The 27,471-nt window shown below is 37.9% G+C and overlaps 1 protein-coding gene across 4 annotated transcripts in view; it reads right to left on the bottom strand.

Moving 5' to 3' along the window:
• Positions 1 to 25,936, bottom strand: part of acap3b (ArfGAP with coiled-coil, ankyrin repeat and PH domains 3b) — an 87,050-nt gene extending 61,114 nt beyond the window's left edge. For all 4 annotated transcript variants that reach the window (XM_084100328.1, XM_084100327.1, XM_084100329.1 and 1 more), the window contains exon 1: positions 25,717 to 25,936. In XM_084100328.1, coding sequence (XP_083956454.1) covers positions 25,717 to 25,763 — 47 coding nt within the window. In that variant the 5' untranslated portion in view covers positions 25,764 to 25,936. The remainder of the gene's footprint in view (positions 1 to 25,716) is intronic.
• Between the last annotated feature and the right edge of the window lie 1,535 nt (positions 25,937 to 27,471).

Genomic DNA, 27,471 nt, shown 5'->3' with positions numbered 1-27,471 from the left:
GCCCATGCTGTGTACAGAGTATGTGTTGGACAAATAAGCATCAGGCTTGTTCGGTCTGTCAAAACAATTTTACCTCATGAAATCAATTTAAGTTAAATCATGTTGTAAGATCAAGATACTGTCTTTACGCACAACATGTGTTGACCAGAATTGGGTCAGTTACAAATAAATGTGTCCAGGATAAAGAAAAGGAAAAATCTTTTTGAAAAAGTTTACAACACCTTTTTTTTTAGAAATGTTCTTTTTGCATTCATTTTGGTTCCCATATGGTTTTGAAAAACTTTTGTTTAGTTTAAATGTGATTACTGTCACAGTGTAACTACCAAGTAAAAAGTAATAACATTTTCCTTACACCTTGAATGCATGCGTGTACACATCTTAATCATTATTCTCCAAAAAAGTTTAAAAAATAAAAATATATTTTTTTTACAAAAGCAAGAGTTTTCACCACATAACATAACTTTTTACAAACTGAACAAACCTTGTCTTGAAATAAAAAGTTAAAATTAAGGTCAAATTATGATAAGATTTTCACTTCTTTTACCTCAGCAGAAGCTCCTTTGTTACTGACATAGCAAAATAAAATAAATTAATTAAAATAAACAATGAAAACCAATGTAAAAGATATATACTACAATTCAGAAGTACAGTGGGATCAAAAAGGTTGTTTTTTCAGAAAGAAATTAATACTTTTATTTAGCAGAGATACATTAATAAGGATTCCATTTCTTTTCTGCAAATTGGTTGCACCTTATGACTTTATTGGTTGCACCACATGACTTTGATATGTCAGACAAGCTTTTGTCAAATATTAATAAACATTAATATGGCAAACTACTCATGGTTTCTATGAAAGAACATATTTGCCTTAACCAACCTGGTACTTATAACCTTGGTCATCCAGTGAGAAATTACAGAGCAGCGCTGAAGTCTCGACTCATCACATCCTCCACCGCTAATGGAGTCTTTCACAGCCTCATCTGCAGGGTGAATAATCAAGCTTCTCCCGTTACGGCTACTGCCTTACATGGGAATTGCTTTTTAAGAGGATGTTGGGAAATTGTGTTTTTACTGGCTTGTTTTAACAACCATAGTCTGGGACTAAGTGCGATCAAACTAAAAACCAGGCATGTTTTCTACCAGTGAAAACATTAACGTGTCATATCATATCTGATGGAACCCCAACTTTGGTAGAAGCTTTCTAGCCACTTTAAACCCAATATGCAATCTTATTTTCAATTGCTTGCTTTAGGTCTGCTGATGTGGAGAACCACAAACCAATAATTACACCTGATCATAAGTCATAAATGTACTTTCGATGCAATTTACGGTGCTTAACAATATGCATGGCAGTTCAACATGCCGACAGAAAGCACTGACGTCTAAGAGTTCTCAGGCCCACCCATGCAGCATGTTCACCAGCCAGACGATTCAAACTCCTGCCAGAACGACTGTGGTTTGATTTCTCTCCAGAAACCTCAAATATCTCAGAAGGGGAGACTGAAAAAATCTAGACTAAAAAACACCCTCTGCTTAAAGCAATCCAGTAGTATACGGTCATTAACCACAACTTTAAAATCACCAAAGGACATATTATTTGTAAAAAAGCGCATCAACATTTCATAACAAATCCAGCTGCAGTATGGTTTTGCCATCTGGGTTGAGAATTCCTTGGCATCTCCACCTACCGATGATCAATTCTACAAAAATCCTTTCTTGGGTTAAGCTGTGCAAACCTTTCAGAAACAAGTTAACGTTTAGAAGAACATGGCAACTTGTTTCTGGCTAGTAAAAATGATGCCTTCTCATAATCCTGTTCTGAGTATGATTAAGAGACAACAGGCATACTTTTTTACTAGCTATGGGTCACAATAGATGACTAGTTGCAGATTAGTTAGGTCAACTAGTTTATATAGATTTCTTCGTATGTATATTTTTGATATTTTTACCTGCAATGTTTTAAATAGCATGCAGACAGCTATTATGCTTTATCTGGTTTATAGTTTACACAGCGAAACTCTCCCACAACAGTTGCATCATTGAATTTCAAAACACCATCGCTGCAGCCACTGACATCCCATTTTTGGCTGTTGTGTCAAGTTTTATTGTGGGTTTTGAACGCCCTGCTTTTTTTAACAAAAATCGAATGGGCTGTTGAGTAAATTTTTTACGCATGACCAAACCAAAAACATACTGAATAATTTAACATTTACATAGGCTAAGCTAGCATGCTTAGCAGATAACTTACGAAAACAAAAAAATTAAATAAATTAAAAAAAACTATGAAAAATGTTTGATTTCTTTTTGGTTATATAACACAATTTAAAAATCGTTAATAGTTGCAATAGACAAAATACACCACAAAGCAATATTTGTAGAATTTCTAATCAGTCACTAAATATAAAACCTATTAAAAGATCTTCCACCCAATGAAATCACTTGGGGGTCCTCGGTTGTCCCAACAAGTGCTGTGTTTTTAAAGGCCGGGACACACCAAGCCGACTGTTGGCTTTCGGGCAATGTTGGGCCGTTTTTAGCGTCCGTTGGCTTAGTTTTTCTGTGTGTTCTGCACAATTGGCTCTAGTTGGACGCCGCCTGGGTATTTTGGGCCGATTCATCATATTGAATCGCCGCCGGGCCGTCGGTGAGAGAGAGAACTCAGCTTTGCGAATGAGTCGGTGCACGAGAATATAAGTGAAAGCAAGCAAAGAAGTCAAGACGGTTCAGACAGAAGGCTGTTATAATTTTACATCACTTCTCAAACTGCAATTCAACATGTTCAATTGGCGAACAAACCAACACAGATAGGGATAACTAATCTGACAAAACCAGACAAAGTGTCTGTTGCCGTGTGCAGTGTGAATTGGCCTTTAGATGCTTTCCTGCATTGTTTCATTCTGTTGTGCTCCATCTACGCATCTTCTGTACCTGTAAAGGTACACATCTGATCGGGTCAGGTGAATTTAAAACCTCCCTAATTATACAGACAGATTAGTTAACTAGTCGTTCAAACAACCCACTAACTATTGAATTTTGAAAACATACAGTTGTACACATTAACACAGCACATTCCTGCGCCGCAGTCGAGCAGCAGAGATGAGCACATTACCCAAGCCGTCAAGAATGCCTGAAAGAATGCGCACATCAACCGTTGGGTCTTAATCCTGAGAAACAGCGACTGATCTGAGCTTTGGAAGACGTATCCTGTTTAAAAAAAGAGAAAAGAGCCTGAAGAATAATTCCTTCACAAACAAAACCAAACATCAGTTCCAGTCCATTGGCAATAGACGCAGCATTGGATGGCTCTCTGGGGACAGACAGACAACTCACAGGAAGTCCAGAGAGAAGCACTGGCCAGCATGTCACTTCTCCGACTGGACAGTGCCAGAACTCTGGCGCGAGAGACTAATTCTCTTAGCGGGGTGTTGTGTTTGGCACGGGGACGTGGAGCAGACGGATAAGCCTTGACACGTTGCTCCTCGCTGCGAGAGCTGCCCCAAGAGGAAGCAATCTTTAGCACTGTCCAAAACAGCCAAAGAGAGAAAGTGAGAGAAATGATATAGATGGTGAATGACCAGATTTTTAAATCCATTTGATAATCTGAAACTGTTCAAAGACCTTCTCACTTGAGCAAAGCACTGCGAATGACAAACAACTCATTCTCTAATATACTGTATTTTATACTCTGTCAGTATTTTATATTGCATTACTGTTGCTGATTAGATCATACAAGTGGTTGTTCATTTTTATTTCAAATAAAATGTTGGGTCGCACTTCATATTAGGTGTCTTTAACTACTATGTACTTGCATAAAAAAAATGTTAGGCACAATGTACTTATTGTGTTGTTGAATCGGGATACAGGTATGGTTAGGTGGAGGTATGGTTGGGTTTAAGGGTGGGTAAGGTGTGTAGGAAACTGAGAAGCGAAGACCAGGAGACTCGGTTGTCTCTTCAGCAGGATTCTTTATTGCAAATTGTAGTTTATATAGATTTTTAGTGGCCAAATGTGACCCTGGATCACAAAACCAGTCATAAGTCTCTCGGGTATATTTGTGGCAATAGCCAACAATACATTGCATGGGTCAAAATTATCGATTTTTCTTTTATGCCAAAAATCAATAGGATATTAAGTAAAGATATTTTGTAAATTTCCAACCATAAATATATAAAACATTTATTTTTGTGAGTGAATGCAGCACAATCGTGAACATAAATGGACAACTTTAAAGGAGATTTTCTCAATGTTTCTATTTTCTTGCACCCTCGGATTTCTGATTTTCAAATAGTTGTATCTCCGCCAAATATTGTCCTATCCTAACAAACCATACATCAATGGAAAGCTTATTTATTCAGCTTTCAGTTTATGTATAAATCTCAATTTCAAAAAATGGACCCATGTGACAAATGAAGTATCCAGGTATAGTAACCCGTCCCAGACTCCCAGAGTGTTACCAGTCCTAATCCAACCAGCATAAATATTCAAAGAATGGGACAGTGGCTCCAAGAGCTATTAAAGACAAAAGGTAAAGAGAACAAGACTGGCAGGAATGCTAAATACAATGTACTTCCTCTTAGTTTTTTTATGTGATGTTATGTAAGGATGTAGGATCAGCAGATCTTGAACAGATTCATAAATATGTAATCCCACAGGTGTAAGGGAAGAGTGAGCGGTGTAATTATAGATGTAATTACAGAAATTAATTACAGCTTTAATTACATGCAGGTATTTTTTAAATCTTTAGTACAATATAAAAACATGTATGTGCATGTAACCTGCTTATACAGACCGATTAGTTAACTAGTCATTCAAACAACCCACCAACTAGTTAATTTTGAAAATATACATTTTACACATTAACACAGCACATTTTTTCAATAAGTAGTACAATGTAAAATCATGGATGTGCACAATAAGTGATTCATTTAAATTTGAATTTAATAGCACATTAATAGTTAATAGGGATGTACTCGAGTACTCGGACATGACAGCGATGATCAATCATGAAAACGATGATTGCCGTAACTTTAACTTTTTTTTCTGATTGGTTATTGCAGCATTTTGGGCGGTACCTGAGGTCTGATTGGTTAGTGTGGGGATAGCATGCCTTCCAGACTGGTGAAATAAAGTGAAACTATCACTTTGATCATGAAAATACAGTTAAGTGTGGGATGTGTGACGCCAAACTGCCATATTTTGTTTAGTTGTCCGTTCAGAATTGCAGGAGAATGGTTATCACTGTTTGAAAAAAAATAAAAAAATAATTCTCAATTCATCCACAATCGTAAAGCTCTATTTGATCCCTAAATGTTTGGGAATCTGGTGTGATGCTCTTCACATTAAATGTGAACACACATAACATAAGCTGTCGAGCTGTATAAAATCAAGTTTTCCAGTAGAAATGGAAATGCTAGGATGTTAGCTATAAGAGATGGATTGGGTTCTTATGAGCCAGGGATGAGGGAACACGTGTTCGTCCTCTTTTCGTGAAGGTTTACATAAACTCTGAGGGTGGTCTGTCGTTTCTGGAAGAACACATAAACCTGATATGACAGTGTGTATGTGCGTGATTGTGATGCACATGTATGTATGTTCTTCCGCAGGGACAGAACAACAGTGCATATCTGTCTTTAGGAGTTATAGGGAAAATATGTGTCAAAGTCTGTTTGCGTATTTGAGGACTAAAACCTCAGCACAATTGGTTGTGTTTCAATCCCAGTAAACATCAGATGCTCTCAGATGGATGGAGGCATGCTGTAACCATTCATAAGGCTAGGAATGGTAAACCTTAGCAATTCTGTTTAAGTTATTTTCAATAGCATGTTATTCAGGAAGATGTGTTTTCTCTGAGCTCAGCATATTATCTTCATGGTACTGGCGTCAGAACCGTGAGAACGGTAAGACATGATAGTCAATGTTTACATATTAATGTCTGTTAGTATTCAGCAACTTAGCCCAAACCTTGATGAACGATGTCACCATTATGTGGAGATTAGCCAAACATAAGAGGACATTTACATATAGAGGTCTTAAAGGTATAGTAGCAAAACAGCCTGTTCATTAAAGGGTTGATGAAATGACAAATGAAAAGGGAAAAAAGGTAATCTAGTTTAAACCGCGTTCTTAGAAATATACAATTTATATTCATGTTGGCTTCATCTGAATTGAAAAACTTTTATACCAAATAAAAGTTTCAATTTAAAGATATGTCATTTGGTGTAACCATCGAGTAACATAGTATTTTTCATAATTTCCTTACACTTTGAAGACATGTGAGTGTACATCTCAAATTTTTAAATATATTATATTATATTATATTATATTATATTATATTATATTATATATATATATATATATATATATATATATATATTTTTTTTTTTTTTTTTCAAGGCAAAGTATTTTCTTTTAACAAATATCATGCGTTATTAATTTATTAAAGCTGCAGTCGGCAAGTCTGGCAGATTGGGTCGACTTAGCCAAAATTTTGAATGTTTACAACTCTCATGCCCCTCCCCCACTATCAGCGAGCACCCTCCCATCGAGGTCGTGCTCGTCAGTGCGTCACTGTGCGTGTGTACCTGATTTTCTGTGAACGCGTCCGTCTCTTCAGCATCGATCAACACCACGGACTCGGAGGTAGGCTGCCCTGGCTAATCTACCCATAGATAGCATCCGGGAGCGGTGGAATTTTGCAAAACAAATAACACGCTCCAGGTGGAGTTAGAAGCTCTGTTTTTTTTCTAAAACCACCTTATTTATGTTGTTCTGTCGGATATAGTGTCAATTTCACTGAATATGATCAAAAAAATTTTGATCATAGCTTTAATATCATCAAGTTTTGGGAGAGTTGCACCGCATGACATTTTACAGCCTGAACTAACCATGCCTTGTCATTAAAAGGTCAAATGATCTGAAATTTTAAGGTATTATCTTATTTTCATGGTCATTGTAACACATGACTTTAATTTATAAGACACTTTTTTATGAAAAAAATATAAAGATTATGCCAAGCATAAAAACATACTCATCATTGAAGGTGTATTGGGGTCAATTTATGCATGAATTGCATTTTTAATGCATTTTTGAAAAAATTAACAGATCCAGGAAAAAAAAAAGAAAAAAGTATTTGACCCAAAACTAAACTACAACTTTTTTTTGCTACAAAAAAAACGTGACCACCAGTAAGTGGACTTCATAAAATGGTTTTAAGTACTTCAGAAGCTTGACTACGGAATTCTGGCTGCCAATTTTCACTTTAGTAACTCATTCCTTTCCTCAAGAAACACACTCACTTTTTCTCTCTCTCTTCCTGCCAAGGTCAAGATATAATCAAGCTGTGTCGTCCACTGTTACATACCGGGTCCAGTCCAGTCTCTCTCAGGACACATGAGCTGGTTCTGAACTGAGGCTTCAGAGCGCGCGAGCATGCAGTATATCGAGCGTTTACTTCCTTCCCACCTGCGAGACCATCCATTAGAAGAACAACAATATTTCAGCCGTTCTAGTTTTCCACCGCTGGTCTGCCAGGGCCTGCTCTTAAACCATGTTGTCTAAAACTGACAGCCCTGGAAGCTCTGGAAAATGCGCGACTATTGCACAGTTTAACATCCTTTTGGTCTTGTCAAATTCCCACAGTAGAGGTTCATACTGTGTTAAACTTTTTTTTTTTTTTTTTTTGTGAGGTCTGGGTAAGTCATCTGTGGCGTATTCAGCCTGATTACAGAAATCTACCATATAAATAAATTCAAATGACATTTAATTTGCACTAAGCGGTTTCAAAGGCTATTATGATCGATCACTCTATAAGATATATTTCAGAACAAATACATAAATACTGAGATTGAAGAGAATACTGAGGTTGAGAGAGAAACTATATATCTCACAGATTTTTAAACACAAAAACAGCTTTGGCAGCCAATAGCTGAAGGAAAACTTTGGATCATTAATAGAAGTCTAAAAGACAGCCTGACAATATAGCATTGCTGAGAAAACGCCTAAATACAGTACTGTGCAAAAGTCTTAGGCATGTTAAAACTTTCCTGCAAAACTACAGTACTGTGAAAAGTACTGGCACTTGTGTTAAAATGCTGTAAAGTGAGAATGCCTTCAAAAAATAAAATCACAAATTGAATTTATTTATGATTTAACTTCTATGAACTAATTCAAATCAGTATATGGTGTAACGACCCTTTGCGTTTAAAACAGCTTTTGTCCAGGTACACTTGTGCATAGTTTTTCAGGTAGCTTTGCAGGAAGGTTTCTTCAAGCATCTTGGAGACGTTCCCGCAGTTCTTCTGGATTTAGTGTGTCTCAGTTTTTTCTGTTTCTTCATGTAATCACAGACGGACTCGATGATGGTGAAATCAGATCATCCTGGCTGTTGTCAGACTCCTTGTGCATACACAAATCTCACTGGATTATTACATTTAATGGCAAAAAGAATGTTTGGAAATGTAAACTGATATTTCCTACTGACACACTACAGCAAAAGATTAAGGGGGGGGGGGGGGGGGGGGTATTAACATGCCTAAGACTTTTGCACAGTACTGTACATGTGTAACCATAACCAACCTCAGTCGCTTGTTGATATTATTAAATGTGGAGGAGTTGGTATTTGAAGATGATTAAACAGATCACTATAGGGGAAAACATAACAACCTTGCATCATAGTCGTGGAATTTCCTGGTCCACTTTTCCACATTTCCTTTATCAAAACATCTAAACACTCAGGTTGTGAAATGACATCACCAATCCCGTCATTCTAACTCTTCTGCCGCAAAAGCACAATATGTAACATTTATACAAGATTGGTATTGATAAGATATTGCTCAGGACTATATCTGCTTGAGAATGAGATATTGGCCTGTTCATAACCACCAGACAAACTCTCAGTATCGCATCAGACGTGTCTACATCACGCCAATATCACTCTCTTCTCCTCCTACATTTTGGTGATTCATCATTTGTGGACAAAAACAACAATCAATAATGTACAAGCTGCATTTTAGAAAGCTACTGAGAGTATGGGTTTGTTTCAAACAGCATCACGTTTTCATGTGCAACGGTTTCGAAATGCTAAATAACTGCAGTGGGAAAGATGTGACAAGCAAAACCAGTTGTTTTGGTTTGAAGCCCTGAAAGTGTACAGTACAGTCATTTTCCACATGACTTCCTTTTCTGCATAGTAAATAATGAAGTTTCGCTTAAAGGGTTAGTTCACCCAAAAATGAAAATTCTGTCAGTAATTACTCTCCCTCATGTTGTTCCAACCGCGTAAGACCTTCGTTCATCTTCGGAACATAAATTAAGATATTTTTGATGAAATCTGAGAGCTGATCACTTGTCCATAGGCTGCTAGGTGACCGAAACTTGCTGGCCCAGACAAGTTATTAAAGAGATCGTTAATATAGTCCAAGTGACTACAGTGGCTTAATCTTAAGTATATCAAGCGACGAGAATACTTTTTGTGCGCACAAACAAACAAAAATAACGACTTTATTCCACTATTCATTTCCTTCTCTCTGGGCCTCGTAGTGTTTTTGCGCTGCGCGTCTGTGTTATACGTCATCACGCATCACACACATGACCAGCATCGGCCAATAGTGAGCCTACGTGGTGACGTGTAACACAGACGCGCAGCGCAAAAACACTACGTGAACCAACTAGAGGCCCAGAGAGAAGGAAATGAATAGTGGAATAAAGTTGTTATTTTTGTTTGTTTTTGCGCACAAAAAGTATTTTCGTCGCTTGATATACTTAAGATTGAGCCACTGTAGTCACTTGGACTATATTAACAATCTCTTTAATAACTTTTCTGGGCCAGCAAGTTTCGGCCACCTAGCAGCCTATGGAGAAGTGATCAGCTCTCAGATTTCATCAAAAATATCTTAATTTGTGTTCCGAAGATGAACGAAGGTCTTACGCGGTTGGAACAACATGAGGGTGAGTAATTACTGACAGAATTTTCATTTTTGGGTGAACTAACCCTTTAAAACCTGACACTTTGCAACACAAGTCATTTTAGTATTATTTATATACTAGTATAGTATTTAATATTTATAAGAAGCTATTTTTCATTTTAATTTTAGTCATTTTGTTATGCGTTTTTGTTGCTTTTAAATATTTCTATTTAGCTTTAATTTATAGTTTTGGTCATTCATATTTATTTTTATTTTATTTAAATTAACAAAAACAATTTTAAGTAGTTTTAGTTAACAATAAAAATGACCTGACTGAACTCGCTCACTAACTCACTGACTATTTTTCATTTCATTTAAATATTTCTTAGTTTTAATTTAATTTTAGTTTTAGTAATTAATAATGATTATTTCAGTTAACAAAAACGAATTTTAAAGGATCATATGATGCTATTTTAAAAGTTCATTATTTATTGTATTGGGTGTAACAGAATAGGTTAACATGCTTTAATGTTCAAAATATACTGTAAATTAGTGTATCTCCTCTATTCCCAGTCTGTCTGAAACGCTCTGATTTCTACAAAGGCCGTCCTTCTGAAAAGCTCAGAGTGCTCTGATTGGCCAGCTGAGCCAGTGCATTGTGATTGGCCAAACACCTCAAGCGCATGTGCGTAAAGTAACACCCTTTACCATAATTGCAAGTTTCAGCTTCCAAGTCTTTAAGAAATAGTAAACACAGTTAACTCTTTCTGCACCAATGGCACTTCCCCGCCATTGACATAATTTTCCAGCAATCCATGTTTTCACTGTTATACGGTAGGGGGCGCTATTACGCATCTTCTGAAAGAATCTCTGGATCAAAACACAGGAGAAGAAGCAGAAACAAGCGGCAGAAGCATTGCTTAACGCGATCATCAAACATTAAACAGCATATAAATTAAAACTGCCTAACATTACCGAATAAAATGTCAACCCAGGAAGAGATATAAGAACGTGCAAGCTTTATATGCGGTTGCTTGGGTGGCTTCCTGCAGATCTATGGGATATTTCAGTTTGTAATGTCTTTTAAGTGATACTGCATGATTTGAGGTATCGTACATCCCTAAATGAAAAATCCATATCGGTTGCCCACTAATCTGAGCAACACGGTGTGGTACATCATGATTAGATATTTGTTCCAAAAATGAACCCAAATATGAGCAAAAGTAGTAGTGATGCTTGTTAGTGATTATTCATCAGTATCCTTCACAGTGATCTGGAGACACTCACACAGAGCAAAGAGCCCCAGATGCAGCGCTCGATCTGGGAAGTAATCAGAGGTTGTATACACAAACATGTTTTCATAAAGTGCTCAAGAGGGACACACAATCAAGTGACCCAGAAATGAATCTGTCACAAGCCTATAAATAAAACAGATCAGAAGCAACAATCAAAAAAAGATACAACTGGCAATAGCTGCAAAAAAAGAGGAAAACTCAGACACAGATGGCTGTTTATTATCACCAGAACCACTTAGAAATGATGTAAAGCAGGAATTCAAATTCCTCCTGTCCACAAACAGGACACTCAAAAACTAGTTCTTCCAGGGTTCTCGTGGGACAGATAAGTGAGTTTTGTGTACTTTTGTCATTGGTTTGTGGGAAATAATCGGCCATAATAGAGTTGCTTGGTGACCTCGTCTTTTTAAACATTGAATACTTCTAAGCCTGGTTTCACTTAGATTAAACTTTCACTTTATAGTTCAATTGGGACATTTAAGCAGCTTTTATAAACGTGCCATAGAAAAAACAGTACTGGTGTGCATCTTGAGACAAAACAATGGCACTGACATATTTTAAGATACAGTGAGGAAAATAAGTATTTGAACACCCTGCTATTTTGCAAGTTCTCCCACTTGGAAATCATGGAGGGGTCTGAAATTGTCATCATAGGTGCATGTCCACTGTGAGAGACATAATCTTAAAAAAAAAAATCCAGAAATCACAGTATATGATTTTTTAACTATTTATTTGTATGATACAGCTGCAAATAAGTATTTGAACACCTGTCTATCAGCTAGAATTCTGACCCTCAAAGACCTGTTAGTCTGCCTTTAAAATGTCCACCTCCACTCCATTTATTATCCTAAATTAGATGCACCTGTTTGAGGTTGTTAGCTGCATAAAGACACCTGTCCACCCCATACAATCAGTAAGAATCCAACTACTAACATGGCCAAGACCAAAGAGCTGTCCAAAGACACTAGAGGCAAAATTGTACACCTCCACAAGGCTGGAAAGGGCTACGGGGAAATTGCCAAGCAGCTTGGTGAAAAAAGGTCCACTGTTGGAGCAATCATTAGAAAATGGAAGAAGCTAAACATGACTGTCAATCTCCCTCGGACTGGGGCTCCACGCAAGATCTCACCTCGTGGGGTCTCAATGATCCTAAGAAAGGTGAGAAATCAGCCCAGAACTAGACGGGAGGAGCTGGTTAATGACCTGAAAAGAGCTGGGACCACCGTTTCCAAGGTTACTGTTGGTAATACACTAAGACGTCATGGTTTGAAATCATGCATGGCACGGAAGGTTCCCCTGCTTAAACCAGCACATGTCAAGGCCCGTCTTAAGTTTGCCAATGACCATTTGGATGATCCAGAGGAGTCATGGGAGAAAGTCATGTGGTCAGATGAGACCAAAATAGAACTTTTTGGTCATAATTCCACTAAACGTGTTTGGAGGAAGAAGAATGATGAGTACCATCCCAAGAACACCATCCCTACTGTGAAGCATGGAGGTGGTAGCATCATGCTTTGGGGGTGTTTTTCTGCACATGGGACAGGGCGACTGCACTGTATTAAGGAGAGGATGACCGGGGCCATGTATTGCGAGATTTTGGGGAACAACCTCCTTCCCTCAGTTAGAGCATTGAAGATGGGTCGAGGCTGGGTCTTCCAACATGACAATGACCCAAAGCACACAGCCAGGATAACCAAGGAGTGGCTCTGTAAGAAGCATATCAAGGTTCTGGCGTGGCCTAGCCAGTCTCCAGACCTAAACCCAATAGAGAATCTTTGGAGGGAGCTCAAACTCCGTGTTTCTCAGCGACAGCCCAGAAACCTGACTGATCTAGAGAAGATCTGTGTGGAGGAGTGGGCCAAAATCCCTCCTGCAGTGTGTGCAAACCTGGTGAAAAACTACAGGAAACGTTTGACCTCTGTAATTGCAAACAAAGGCTACTGTACCAAATATTAACATTGATTTTCTCAGGTGTTCAAATACTTATTTGCAGCTGTATCATACAAATAAATAGTTAAAAAAATCATACATTGTGATTTCTGGATTTTTTTTTTTTGATTATGTCTCTCACAGTGGACATGCACCTACGATGACAATTTCAGACCCCTCCATGATTTCTAAGTGGGAGAACTTGCAAAATAGCAGGGTGTTCAAATACTTATTTTCCTCACTGTATATCAGAGCAAGTTGCTTTCAGTTTAAATAGCTCAATCATACATTTTAGTCTGGGACTACAGGCTTAAACCTTGTCTGTAAAATCGGACACTTAAGTCACAAACCGCTTAACTGAAGTCAAAACTAACAGCTTTAATACATTACATGCTCATGCATATTCCAGGAATATTAGTCAATATGCATTCCCAATTTATGCCGGGTTCAGGCTACACTATATTTTTGTCTGTTACAACAGTCAGAGTCAGATTATGCCATCTTGACTGCTAAATGCTTGTCGTGTCATGGACAAGAAACATGTCAAGACTACATGTTGCTTCCTGACCAATCACCTCTTGCTGTCTTTAACGACATGCGTGATGTCATCAAGAAGGTGAAATTAGTGACTGACGTCCGGACACAAGAGCGTAAACAAACAACTGAAGTATTAGCTTAATGCTAATTCCAGTACTCACTTTTTTCACTCTGTCGTGGTCGTCCCTCGAGGAAACATCATACGGGTAGGAGTATTGTTGCCATAGCTATACAAACCTTTCCTCCATAGGATAATTCCACCTAGCAGCACCAATGCCATAGTCATTCTTTCGTTTCAGCATGTTTAAAAGCTGTGTATGGAAGAGTTTCTGTGCTCCTTTTGGTCAATGTCGTAGATGTGACGGAATCCATCGTAGAGGACAGAAAAAAGAAACATGCTAGTCTTTCTGTCGGGACATCCCGGGATTAACTCATGGTCCTACCGGGAAAGTGCCAAGGGCACTAAACCAGAGGGGAGGCCCAGAAAACCTGCACGGTTGATACTGTACTGATCCCGGCATTATTTTACTGCAGTAAGATGATGTATTCCTGATCGAAAGAGGATATACTGCACCAAAAACAACTGCAGGACTAGTCAGGAATTGATTGGATGAGCTACAATGAGCCCTTTATAGTGGAGATATGGGTATACAACCAAGATTAACAGGGTTCTTTCAACAGACATCACTGTCATGAGTCACTAGATTCATATGATGGGAACATGCCTTTGGCATTGTGTAGGACCGGATAAGGAGTCTCCTGCCAAAACAGCGACAATGTACACCTTCATAGTGTCAATAGATCGAGAAGATACAGGAGATAATAGAACTCACTGTCTTCAGTATCTGACCATTCTGGTTTCTGTTATATCTTTGGTTGTGTTCTTTTAACCTTCTATGGAACACAACAGAAGATATTTGGAAGAATGTTTCAACCGTTTTTGTGTATATAATGAAAGTCAATGGGGTCCAAAACAACATCGGAACCCATTAAGTTCCATTGTACAGACTGAGACATTTGGCAAAATACCTTCTGTGTTCCACAAAATTAAGAAAATCATACAGGTTTGGAATGACATGAGGGTGAGTGAATTATGACCCAATTCATTTTATGCACTCTAAAACATGCAGGGTTATTTTAACCCACATGTGGGTCAAATATGGACAAACCCAACCGTTAGGTTAAAAAATGTAATTTAAAAATGTAACCCAACGGCTGGGTTTGTCCATATTTGACCCAAATTTGGGTTGAAACAACCCAGCATTTTTTAGAGTGTGTGAACTCAGGACTAGCTGACTCACTGAGCTTGAACTGAAGTCAATAACAGATCATCAGACAGGTATATCTCTCTCTAAAGAGATAACAACAATCCAAACGTGGCGCAATGAAAAATGCATTTATCTGTCTGCATGTTTCACTAATCTCCAAAATATGTTCTGCGAGACACAGCATGTAAACAGTTCAAGAAATGGGTAATCCATTGGAATGAAGTACAAATTGCCCAACATGTTTATTCTGAATGAGGCAGGTATGGACTATGCCAATGGACATTGGCCTTATTGAGGAGATCAATGACCACTAAACTGCATTTGGAGACATTGACGCATGCATAGATGATGAAAATGTGTTGGACAGTTTGTTCGTCACCGTTCTGAAAAGATATTTCATGAGTTCTAGATCATTACACCAACCATAATTACAAAGCCTGACAAAATTACATACACACTATATTCCTTTCGCTAACTACCACTAAATATTTCACCCAGCGGACCTTGCAGAGTGACATCTCAGTTTCTCATGCTGCTTTGAAGTTTTTCAGTGGCACTCTCATGATCTTGACATGAAAGAGGACGTCCTGGTATTCCCAGCATGTGCTTGAAGCAGAGTGGAACAGTTTTCCCAAGAAAAACAGATCTTTGAGTTGTAACTTTATTACAAGTCTTTCTTCCGCTTGGGTTTGATTTATAGTGAACGCTTGGGTATACTGACTGATGGTGGAAACCTGAATGTTGGCTTGACAAATAAATCTAAGTGTTATGACTTTATGAAACAAAAATATGGAGGGCCAATACGAGTCGATGACATGATGTTCATGTGTTTGTCCTATTCTTTTATTCAGAAACTCAAAATACAATACAATTGAAAGAGAAAATGACTTGCATGATGAGCATGGTGTTATTTTCTGAATTAAACTTCATTCTGATATTTTTGTCAGTGTGGTATAACAGTTCTGATCACATAATGGACACTAGCTTTATTAAATGAATGAAATTATTGAAAAGACAACCTACTTAAGCATAGTTTGACACGATCTTCAAAACAAGTCTGCCAAATCGTAGTCGCGGTATTTGACTAAAATGCAGGAAAAAAACGAAACAGCAAAGTGCGATCAAATATTTCAGCAAAGGTCAAGATTTCAGATCAGATGATCTGACATTTTTATAACAAGTCACAAGTTAGTTCAGGTTGTAAAATGTCATGTGGTGCAACTCCCCCAAAAGGCAGCAATATAGAAAAAGTATATTTCTGAGGACTTAAAACTAGCTTTTTCCTTTATCATGGACACTCTGATATGTCACTGACCCATATATGCAACTATATGTATGAGTTGTGTTATGAACTCAAGAGCAAATGCAACAGAATTCCCCACAGTGTTTGTTTTTCTTTCTATTACCATCAAATCTACATATATTATTTCCTGTTAATGCTCTCTAAAGCTCTTTTATATGCGAAGAGAGATGAGATTCAAGGTTTAATCCTGGTCAAACAATTGACCTGATGCAAACATACCTACTCTGAAAACCTGTTTTCGTAAGATAAATCCGTTGGGATTAAAGGGTTTCCAAACAGATATAGAGCATTAAGGCCCAGAATGCAATCATAATTCAATTCACTGAGTACTTTTTTTTCAAACATTAGTGAATCAGATTTATGTATCAGGTTAATAGCGATCCATTTTGTCCTGACCTTTCTAATCAAATAGAGTTATGGGATTTAATAAATCAAATCAAGAGATCGATGTGTGCAAATCACAAAGGTCGCTGGGATATATGGAGTGAATTTTTCATTTATCTTCTGAGGATTATGACTGTTCATCGGTGTGTGATGTGGAATAGGTAAAGGCCACTACTGTGAAATCTGCAGAAAAGGGGAGTCATCCGCCTACATCCAAAAAGCCTGTTGCCATGACGGCCAGTCACTGCCAATGATATCAGATCGTATTGACTTATACATAATGAAGCAGAGGAGGCATTCATAATTCTCAAAAGGTGATGCTGGAGACAATGGATTACATCCAGTTTACATTTGTGGTAGAAGAATGAGGTTATAATTATAAAAGCAGCCATATTAAAATCAGAGTCTGTAATGAAGATAATCATCTATCCATAGAAATAATAGATTTAGACTTGCTAACTGGAATAAGATAATATGATCAATCAATAAAAATACATTTATATATATGTATATGTGTATATGTATATGTGTATATTTATATGTGTGTATGTATATATAAATAAATATGTGTGTGTGTGTGTGTGTGTGTGTGTGTGTGTGTGTAAATATATATATATATATATATATATATATATATATATATACATATACATATATATACACACACACACACACTCTGTATCATATTAATGTGTATCAAACAAAAGAGAAAAGAACTTTATAACTTTTTTTTAGCTTAAATAAAAATAAATGTATATTTAATTCATACACTGAAGACTAAGCAATATTTTATTTTTAAATATGATTATTACATTTCTGTACTAATTCTAACTGCATATTAAATAAACCTATTGTACCTGAAAAACTTAATTTGTTTAATTCATATTTTTGTTATTTTGTATTTGTCCCATTTTTTGTAATTTGCTTCTACTTGTTTTTAATAACAGAAATGAGATCAAATAACAAAAAAATAACTATATCATGATATACACTCACCTAAAGGATTATTAGGAACACCATACTAATACTGTGTTTGACCCCCTTTCGCCTTCAAACTGCCTTAATTCTACGTGGCATTGATTCAACAAGGTGCTGAAAGCATTCTTTAGAAATGTTGGCCCATATTGATAGGATAGCATCTTGCAGTTGATGGAGATTTGTGGGATGCACATCCAGGGCACGAAGCTCCCGTTCCACCACATCCCAAAGATGCTCTATTGGGTTGAGATCTGGTGACTGTGGGGGCCATTTTAGTACAGTGAACTCATTGTCATGTTTAAGAAACCAATTTGAAATGATTCGAGCTTCGTGACATGGTGCATTATCCTGCTGGAAGTAGCCATCAGAGGATGGGTACATGGTGGTCATAAAGGGATGGACATGGTCAGAAACAATGCTCTGGTAGGCCGTGGCATTTAAACAATGCCCAATTGGCACTAAGGGGCCTAAAGTGTGCCAAGAAAACATCCCCCACACCATTACACCACCACCACCAGCCTGCACAGTGGTAACAAGGCATGATGGATCCATGTTCTCATTCTGTTTACGCCAAATTCTGACTCTACCATCTGAATGTCTCAACAGAAATCGAGACTCATCAGACCAGGCAACATTTTTCCAGTCTTCAACTGTCCAATTTTGGTGAGCTCGTGCAAATTGTAGCCTCTTTTTCCTATTTGTAGTGGAGATGAGTGGTACCCGGTGGGGTCTTCTGCTGTTGTAGCCCATCCGCCTCAAGGTTGTGCGTGTTGTGGCTTCACAAATGCTTTGCTGCATACCTCGGTTGTAACGAGTGGTTATTTCAGTCAAAGTTGCTCTTCTATCAGCTTGAATCAGTCGGCCCATTCTCCTCTGACCTCTAGCATCAACAAGGCATTTTCGCCCACAGGACTGCCGCATACTGGATGTTTTTCCCTTTTCACACCATTCTTTGTAAACCCTAGAAATGGTTGTGCGTGAAAATCCCAGTAACTGAGCAGATTGTGAAATACTCAGACCGGCCCGTCTGGCACCAACAACCATGCCACGCTCAAAATTGCTTAAATCACCTTTCTTTCCCATTCTGACATTCAGTTTGGAGTTCAGGAGATTGTCTTGACCAGGACCACACCCCTAAATGCATTGAAGCAACTGCCATGTGATTGGTTGATTAGATAATTGCATTAATGAGAAATTGAACAGGTGTTCCTAATAATCCTTTAGGTGAGTGTATATCTTTATCGTGAAATAAAATTTCTCATATGGTGAAATAAGAATTGAGTCATATCGCCCACCACTACATGCATATATAAACAAATATAAATGTATTAATAAATGTAACTATTTATTGAGATTTACTGGGTCATTTGCATATTGTTTCTGCAAATTTAGAAACATTTAGTTGTGCCTTCATGGTATCTCTTGGCTTTTCCCCACACTTTACACTATCCATCTATACATTACAAACAATGAAAGTGTTGCCGTGATTTAAAGACAGCAATACTTATTTTTATAATGTAATATGTGCACTACAGACAAAAAAGTGATAAAGGATGGTTTGAGCATTATGGCAAATGTTCTCTGGTTCAGTTCCTTGTCATCTTAAACCATACATTCTTCTCATGCATTCCAGTCAGCCGATTATAGAACCCCATCCATTAGAAACACATGCTGAGTTCTAGGGTCACAACCCCATATCTGTCTGTTTCCTTCACTGTAGGATCCAGGAGAAAAGTGGTAGTTTCCTGTAACTATAGAGACCAAACAGAAAATACACTGTTGTGCCACTATTGAGAGACTGTATAAAAGGCCACCACTTGTTCTGCATGTTCAGAGCTTGTTTTGACAGAGCGCTGAATGTACTGTCGGGTGAAACAACAGAGTGAATTTAGTTTGTCAGAACTGTTTACTCAAGTCACCCTCTTTGACTTCTTGAGGCAAAACTGATTTAGTTGTTTGACGGCTCTGGCTTAATCCACAGAGGAAGTAATGAGGCTTAATGTAAACCGACTACACACATCAGAGTGAAACCTTGACCTTTGTAGGCTAATGTAAGTGTGCACATTTCTGTGAAAGGGAGGTGTGACAGGAGTTGCCACATGCCGGTTCTACTGCATTGTCAAAGAAGAGGCCGCTGACAGTCATGGGTTAAGAAAGAATGAAGGGTATTGTGACAGGTGTGCGATTGACTTTACCTTTGTGTTTGTGAAAAGTCTGCCGTGCAAAACTGTTTGCCACATGCTGTCATGCTGACATTCACTGACAATGCTTTCTTGAAAACACATACACAAAAGCAGACCTCACAATAGAGGGCCAGTCACTTTTAAACGGTCAAATTTGTATCGCAAGTTGTACTGTTATAGCTATTCTTGGTACCATACCTCCGTCCTCAAGGGGGCGATAGAGTTCACATGTGCTTATGACCTAACTTACTCAGCAAAACTATTTTCAAACTGTTGCTCCAGTAGTTGACCAGAAAGAAAAACCTAACCATAGGGAAAGACAGTTTAGAGTAATGCCCGCAGACTTTCATTAACTCCTGAGGCAACATTAGGATGTTGTGTTGCGGTACGAATCGCGCAGACACAATTAGGAAAGCAATTATATAAATCTTGCATGGCTAGAAGCGTCTGCATTTGTACAGTTCCAAGGTTAATTTCTAAATAAGAAAACATTGAAATCAAAATGTAGTCCTGTATGTACTGATGTATGAGACACTCTCTGTGTCCAAATATACGCACTTCACTACGATAGGATATGCGAAAACATCAACATGTCAAGTAGGAAGGATGTCTAATTATTTTAAATATTAATTTTAGGGGAATACTTTATCTACTTTTGTGTTCCCCAGAAAGAAAATAATTGGAACGACATGAGGATGAGTAAACAATTTTCAGAATTGAAATTTTTTGGCGAACTATCGTCTATAAAAGAAAATGTCAAGTTAGCAAAATTTCACAGGTGAAAAAGGTCCGTCGTCTATTGTCAATAACGTAGCAATATATGAAGCACATCGCCTTTCGAAGTCAGTTTCGAATCCACGGAAAATTTCGGAAAATTTCAATCTGACTGGATTTTTCCCACGAAAATGTACATTAACAGTAAATGTGACCGTGCTATAGATACACAGAAAGTTGTTCCTCATGGTTAAATTGTACTTGTTTAACAACACCAGCGTGAACTATTTTTGTGGTGGTTTGTTTTACTATGCCTCAGGTAAAAAACAACAACATATGAACAATGGCAACATGTCAAATGTATTATATAAGGAAATACATTTATACTACACACCTACACAACGCACTTCATCAACGGTCTAGACGGAAGTTTTTCAACTAATTCAGGAAATACTATAAAAGTACAGAAATTCAGGTGCAACACTGTCCCACCTAGATGCCTGTAGCCTATTTCACTCAACTGACTGTGACTTCTTCAGCGCAGTGTGTACCGCAGCCACACCTGATCTCTCTTAATACTGCACAGTTTCCTGGCTGCAGGTTGAAGCATGTAGAAACCAGCAAACAGCTCCACCTTTCCTAAAGCTGACAGCCTGCTTGAATGACTGGGAAGATCATTCTGGTTCCTGCCTCCTACTCTCCATGTCCCAGTTTCACCGCGTTACACAACAGCAGCCGGCTGTCCGTCAGCATGTCCACATATACACTGTGGTGCCCGCCAATTTCGTTCTGTTCACTTTTTGGCTGGAGTGACTCAGTGGAAGAACATGTTTAGTGTGAAAGCGTCCTCAAGGAGTTGATCGTTTCTGTAGATGCTCCAGTTACTTTCTAACTGGAGATTGAGGAAACTAGACAGAAATTACTTTCTGTGTCTTGTAGTCTACAGGAAGGGTGTAAAACATAAAGGGTTAGTTCACCCAAAAATGAAAATTCTGTCTTTAATTACTCACCCTCATGTCGTTCCAAACCCGCAAGACTTTCATTCATCTTCAGAACACAAATTAAGATCTTTTTGATGAAATCTGAGAGCTTTCTGTCCCTCCATTGACAGCTATGAACTGCCACTTTGACACTTGGTATGACACAACAAAAAGTTCATAAGAGATCGTAAAACTAATCCATATGAATTGAGCGGTTTAGTCCAAAATTTTCTGAAGAGACTCGATCGCTTTATATGATGAACAGATTTAATTCAGGCTTTTATTCACATATAAACATTCATCAACGCACACATCCCTTGAGGTAAACAGAAGCTCAAGCATGTTCGCTTGATGTGCAAAAACCAATGAGGTTTAATCTCGTGTTACGCAGAACGTTTGAGCTTCAGCAATTTGTTCTCACATGTCAATCAGGTTTGGTTGAGCTTCTGTTTATGTTCGCTGATCAATGTTTAAATGTGAATGAAAGCCTAAATTCATTCTGTTCATCATATAAAGCAATAGTGTCTCTTCAAGAAATTTGGACTAAACCGCTCAATTCATTTGGATTAGTTTTACGATCTCTTTATGAACTCTTTGAAGTGTCTTAAGTCGTTAGCCTCATATAATTGCCTAAGTCATATTTAAAAAAAGGCAACTTAGGCAATTATGCTATGAGGCGAACGAAGTGGTAGTTGCGTGACAGATATCGCTCAGATTTCATCAAAAAGATCTTCATTTGTGTTCCGAAGATGAACGAAAGTCTTATGGGTTTGGAACGACATGAGGGTGAGTAAATGATGGCTGAATTTTTCTTTTTGGGTGAACTCTCCCTTTAATTCAGACCCAGACATATGAGTAACTTTACTGTAAGAGACAAAGCTAAAACTAAATCTTATGAGTTATTGCCATCACAAGTAGAAATGATGGCTTTAAAGGCTGTGACACACCAAGCTGAAGGTTGTCCGTCTTTGAGCCATCATTGAGCCATCATTGAGCCATCATTGAGCCATCATTGAGCCATCATTGAGCCATCTTTGAGCCCATCTTTGAGCCCATCTTTGAGCCCATCTTTGAGCCCATCTTTGAGCCATCTTTGAGCCATCTTTTAGCCATCTTTGAGCCATCTTTGAGCCATCTTTGAGCCCATCTTTGAGCCTCTGTCAGCTCAGTTTTTGTTATGTGTTTCACTAGACAGATGAATTGGTGTCGGTCAGTCAGTGATACAAATCCCTCTGATTAGCTTTTCAGTAACCAGTGCACGAGAAGAGAAGTAAAAAGTGATGAAAGCAAGCAAACAGGGAAGTCAAGTTCTATTCACATACAAATTGATCAGTAAACATTAATTTATTTTACATTCTCTTCATGAACAGAGTTTTGGGTGAATAGACTTTCAATGGAGGGACAGAAATCTTTCAGATTACATTAAAAAGATTTTCATTTGTGTTACGAAGATGAACGAAAGTCTTACGGGTTTGAAACCACATAAGGGTGACAAATTAATGATAACTATATTAATGAAATAATTTTCATTTTTGGGTGAACTAACCCTTAACACTTGGGCCAAATACCACAAACACGTCTTGAAAGTAGACAAGTGGTCAAATGCAAAAACTGCAAGCGTGTGTATTCGGACAGGTCAATACTCTGGAAAATTGAGATTGAGATAAGTCTGTCAGTAGTTTGTGTTAGTCATGTGACCTTGCACTCAAAATGGCAGCCAACATGATGGTGGTCGAGTCTTATGTAGAAAATTGCAACTTTTCTAGGCCTCTAAAAGTATTAATTTCTTTAAAAAATATAAGTGTAAAAAAGTACATTCACTGGATCTTTTCCTTAAATAGACTATTTGAAAATGTCAGAAGGTGACAAAAAATACAAGCGTGTCTGAATGTGCTAAATGTAAAGGACACTACAAGATAAATCCATCCATCCATTCTCCAAATCGCTTGTCCTATAGGATCATGGGGATAAACTGTAATTTTTCACCGAAATCTGCAGTCTGCAATCCCTAGAGAGTGCTAGTGAGTGAAGCTGGGAATACTGGATGTCTGCCCAGAACATCAACCCCCTTGCCGAGACTTCATCTCCATGACCCTGATGCCTGCCTTTCAAAAGTCCTTGATGCCTCAAAGGCACAAAGAGGGCAGAGCTCGGAGCATCACAGACAGTGTGCTGGATAAATGTCTATGTGCATGATGGATGTTGATCCAGTAACATGTTGTACTTGGTAAAATCACACTCAGCGCATTGTACTTAACATCACTGCTGTAGAATGACGTTCATGATGCCTCAATGTCTGACAAAGAAGATAAAAGATTAACTGAACTGAACAGACGGAGAACAAGTTCAGCATCTTCTGTGTTCTTCATGTATGATGGCAAATCACAGAGCCATGACTGTCAAAAGCTGTGATTCACCTCATTAGAATTCATCTGAAGTGAATCTGCCCATGCTGAAAGCTGCACATGTGCTGACTAAACTACTGAAACCAAGACTTTCACTGTGCTGAGAACAAGGACAGCACTACAAATGATATAATTGCCATAATTCCTGCAACGTTAGACACCAGGCTAGAAAATGAAAGGAATCGTTCATCAATAAGCAAAATATCAGTATCAAACCCATAAGAATCTTTTTTTAAATGTCCTGGTAAAACGTATAATAAAAGGAGTCCAAACAACTATATTCCAGCCTTTTGGAATTATAAGATGCATAGACTGAAATTCTATCATTAATTTCGACTCAACGATTGAGTCAATGAACTGAAATATAATAAAACATCAGTCGGATTTATGAGTCAATCAGATCAGTTTTTTGTTGAGTCAACAGTCAACATTTCTCATGTACTCTCATGAACGCTCCACAGAAGATTTGAATAACAAATTATTAAATTTCAGTCAGGCTACTGCGCACTCCTGAGGACTTTTGAACCAATGTATGAACCATTTTAATCAAACATTTATGATTGTATGTGATTTTAAGCACTTTAGCTCCTGTTAATTGTAATTAAATGGAAAAGAGCAATCAGGATATTCTTCAGATTTTCTCAGGTTTGCATATTCCCTTACTGTTTTTAAAATGCATATTCATTCTTTGGCATTTTTTTTAAACATTTGTGTTTTTATATAATGCTCATGATTATATTTATATGTATGTCATGCATTTTATATTATATTGTGTTGTAATTCACATTGTTCAGCATCGCTGTTTTTACCTACTTACTTAGGAGTGAACTGTCAGTGGTTCACAAACTTTTTGACTCCAACTTAAACATCTGCTAACAATATTTAGCTAGTTTATTTATTGCAGTTGAATCAATGGCCCTGGAAAAAAGCAAGATTATGTTGTTTTTAAATCCATTGATAACTATTATAATTAATTGTTTGCGACGATGACTACTAAATGACTGTCTCTGGTAAAAGCCTTAGTATTAATGACTATATAATTTTGCATTATTACATATTGCATTATACATGCCTTATTATTGAGATGATAAATGCTGTAACAGATGAGTGTACATTAGAAAGCTGTGCACATGTGTAAATGGCCAGTGTTTCTGCATTAGTAATCCTGATACTTGGCGTGTATAGCACAGCAACGCCCCCCTTCATGAATTCATCTGAACATCATCACTGCATTAGGTTTCATGTGATGCTCTCGCTTTAGGCTGGACCGATTAATCTAATTTATTTCAGTAAATGATTCAGCATAGCATCCGACCAACATCTGTGTAACACAACTATACAAGAAACTAGCGAAAGTGAGCTATTGCGGCTAGAGATCCGTGTCCTTAAAAAGCCCTCATTCATTCAACTGGTCCCTCAAGAACACGGCGAATGTCCTCATAACCTAGTAACAAGAAGATGACGAGCGAGACAGCATTTTGGGGCGCCTATGATGCCCAACACTGTAGCACGCGCCCGTGATGCCCTAAAAACATACCTAGGCTGTGGTTGTTTTGAGCCACAATGTGTGTACATGTTTAAAATCACATTGTTATAAACGGAGCATAAAAGCCCGAGCTGTTTTTAAGACTCGTCGTATTATAACATAAACCCACAACCTCAAACAAAAATCTTTTGTATTTTAAAATTAACCCTCAATTGACCATAAGCGCACAGAGAAACACATTAAAGGAGAACCGCCAACGATGTTATGAACTGTGTGTGTGTTGTTCAAAGAGAATATTCTGAGCATTCACATGCAAACAGGCGTCAGCTGTGGATCATGAGTGTGTTCTTACCTGAAACGGGGAGAATCTTTAATACATTCCTCAAAATCCACCGTCATTTTCGCAGTTATTCCTTCTTTCAGTTAAAAATGTAACACAGCATTGCCGGTGGTTGTAATACGCCTGAATGTAAAACGCAAGTGTATCCCTTTCCCCGGTAAAACAGTGGCACTGTGACACACTGTTACAGATCTATGTGGATCAGTTTCAGCGCTGAGAGAGCTAAGGGACCGTCGTCAAAGATGCGGCAGGAGATTATAAGGGAGCGTCTTTCAAATATCGCACATTTTTACTGTGTGTGTGTAATATTTGGTTTGACTGTGGCTTCGTCCCCCATTCACTATTCCCTACATTAGGCCTACTCCACTAATATAGTCTCCTTCACTGTCAGAAATAGGGGTACAGTAGGAGTCCATTTCTGTCCCCCAAGGTACAATCTACACTAACGTATCCCATAGGGCTTATTATTGGACCTCAAGGTACATACTATATGTACCTTTTTGAGGGTCAAAAAGCATTAAAAGGTACATATATGTACCGTTTATTTGAAAGGTTTAGGTACAATATTGTACCCTTGAGGGTACAGCCCCAGTGACAAGCCATTGTACCCCTAAAGGTACAATTATGTAGGCCTACTTTATTTTCTGAGAGTGTTGAAGGAGTGAATGAAAACGAGTGAGTGAACTCGGACAGTGGAATTTGTCTTGAACTCTGTCATGGAAACTAGCATGTATAAACCTTAATTAAATTAAAAAATGAATTTATATCTGAATGATTTAGCCACATTGAACCAGACGCTGGAATTCATTCAGCACGACGACCCTCACAGTGCATTATGGGTATTCTCTAGCCGTTGAGCATACGTCGTTATTGCGGTGCATTATTGGATTGAATGAGTGCACTTGATAACTTTCACTATGGTTTTGGTCACCACTACAAATGGCTGTCCCCTCATACCCTATAGCCTACCTCGCCATACCCTATTTAAGGTATAGGGGGCGATTTCGAACACTTCGATTGTTCACCCTAAAATGAAAATTAAACATTGTTATAATGCTGCATGCACTTCTTTCTGTTATTGACCACATAAGGAGAAAAATAATAATAAAAATGTCCCGCTCGAGCTCGTCCTTATATTGGCATTGAACCAGCATTAAGCTTTTTAAAAAATACTCAAAAGTATGATCCCATGCAAGTGCAACACGTGCCAGATATTTCAAGTGTTCTGGGGGTATACGATAGGGTTTAGTGAAAACAAACCAAAATTTAATGTATTTAACGTAATTCTTGACCTTGGCCGTTGGGCTTCTCTGCACAATAACACATATTCGTGAGACTCCATTAGCACCGCAGTTATGAAAAAGCACACACGTTGTGAGAAATCAAGATGAACAAAAACATGACATGAAATACAAAGCCTAGAAATACAAAGTAAAGTGTCTGTGTGCTTTCTGTGTGTATCTGTGTGCTTTCGAGTTAAATATCTCTGGACCGGAACTTCTTTTGTCTGATAACAGTCAGAGTGACAGTTGACGGATGTGAATGTGATAACTTCTTGTTACGGGGAACACAATGGATATATTCATCTCAGAGAACAAGGTACATCATGTTACATAAATAGTATTTTTAAAATATAAAAAAGTATTTAATATCCTTTTGTGGCCCATAAAAGAAAGAAGGGCATACAGGCAGCATTAGAACAACACCAGGGTGAGTAAATTATTTTAATTTTAAAGTGAGCTATCCTTTTAACTTTCCTTATAAGGT

The sequence above is a fragment of the Abramis brama genome (genome assembly GCF_963993115.1).
Source record: "Abramis brama genome assembly, chromosome: 23".
In the NCBI taxonomy this organism is placed as follows: domain Eukaryota; kingdom Metazoa; phylum Chordata; class Actinopteri; order Cypriniformes; family Leuciscidae; genus Abramis; species Abramis brama.
This window is presented reverse-complemented; position numbering and strand designations above follow the sequence as displayed.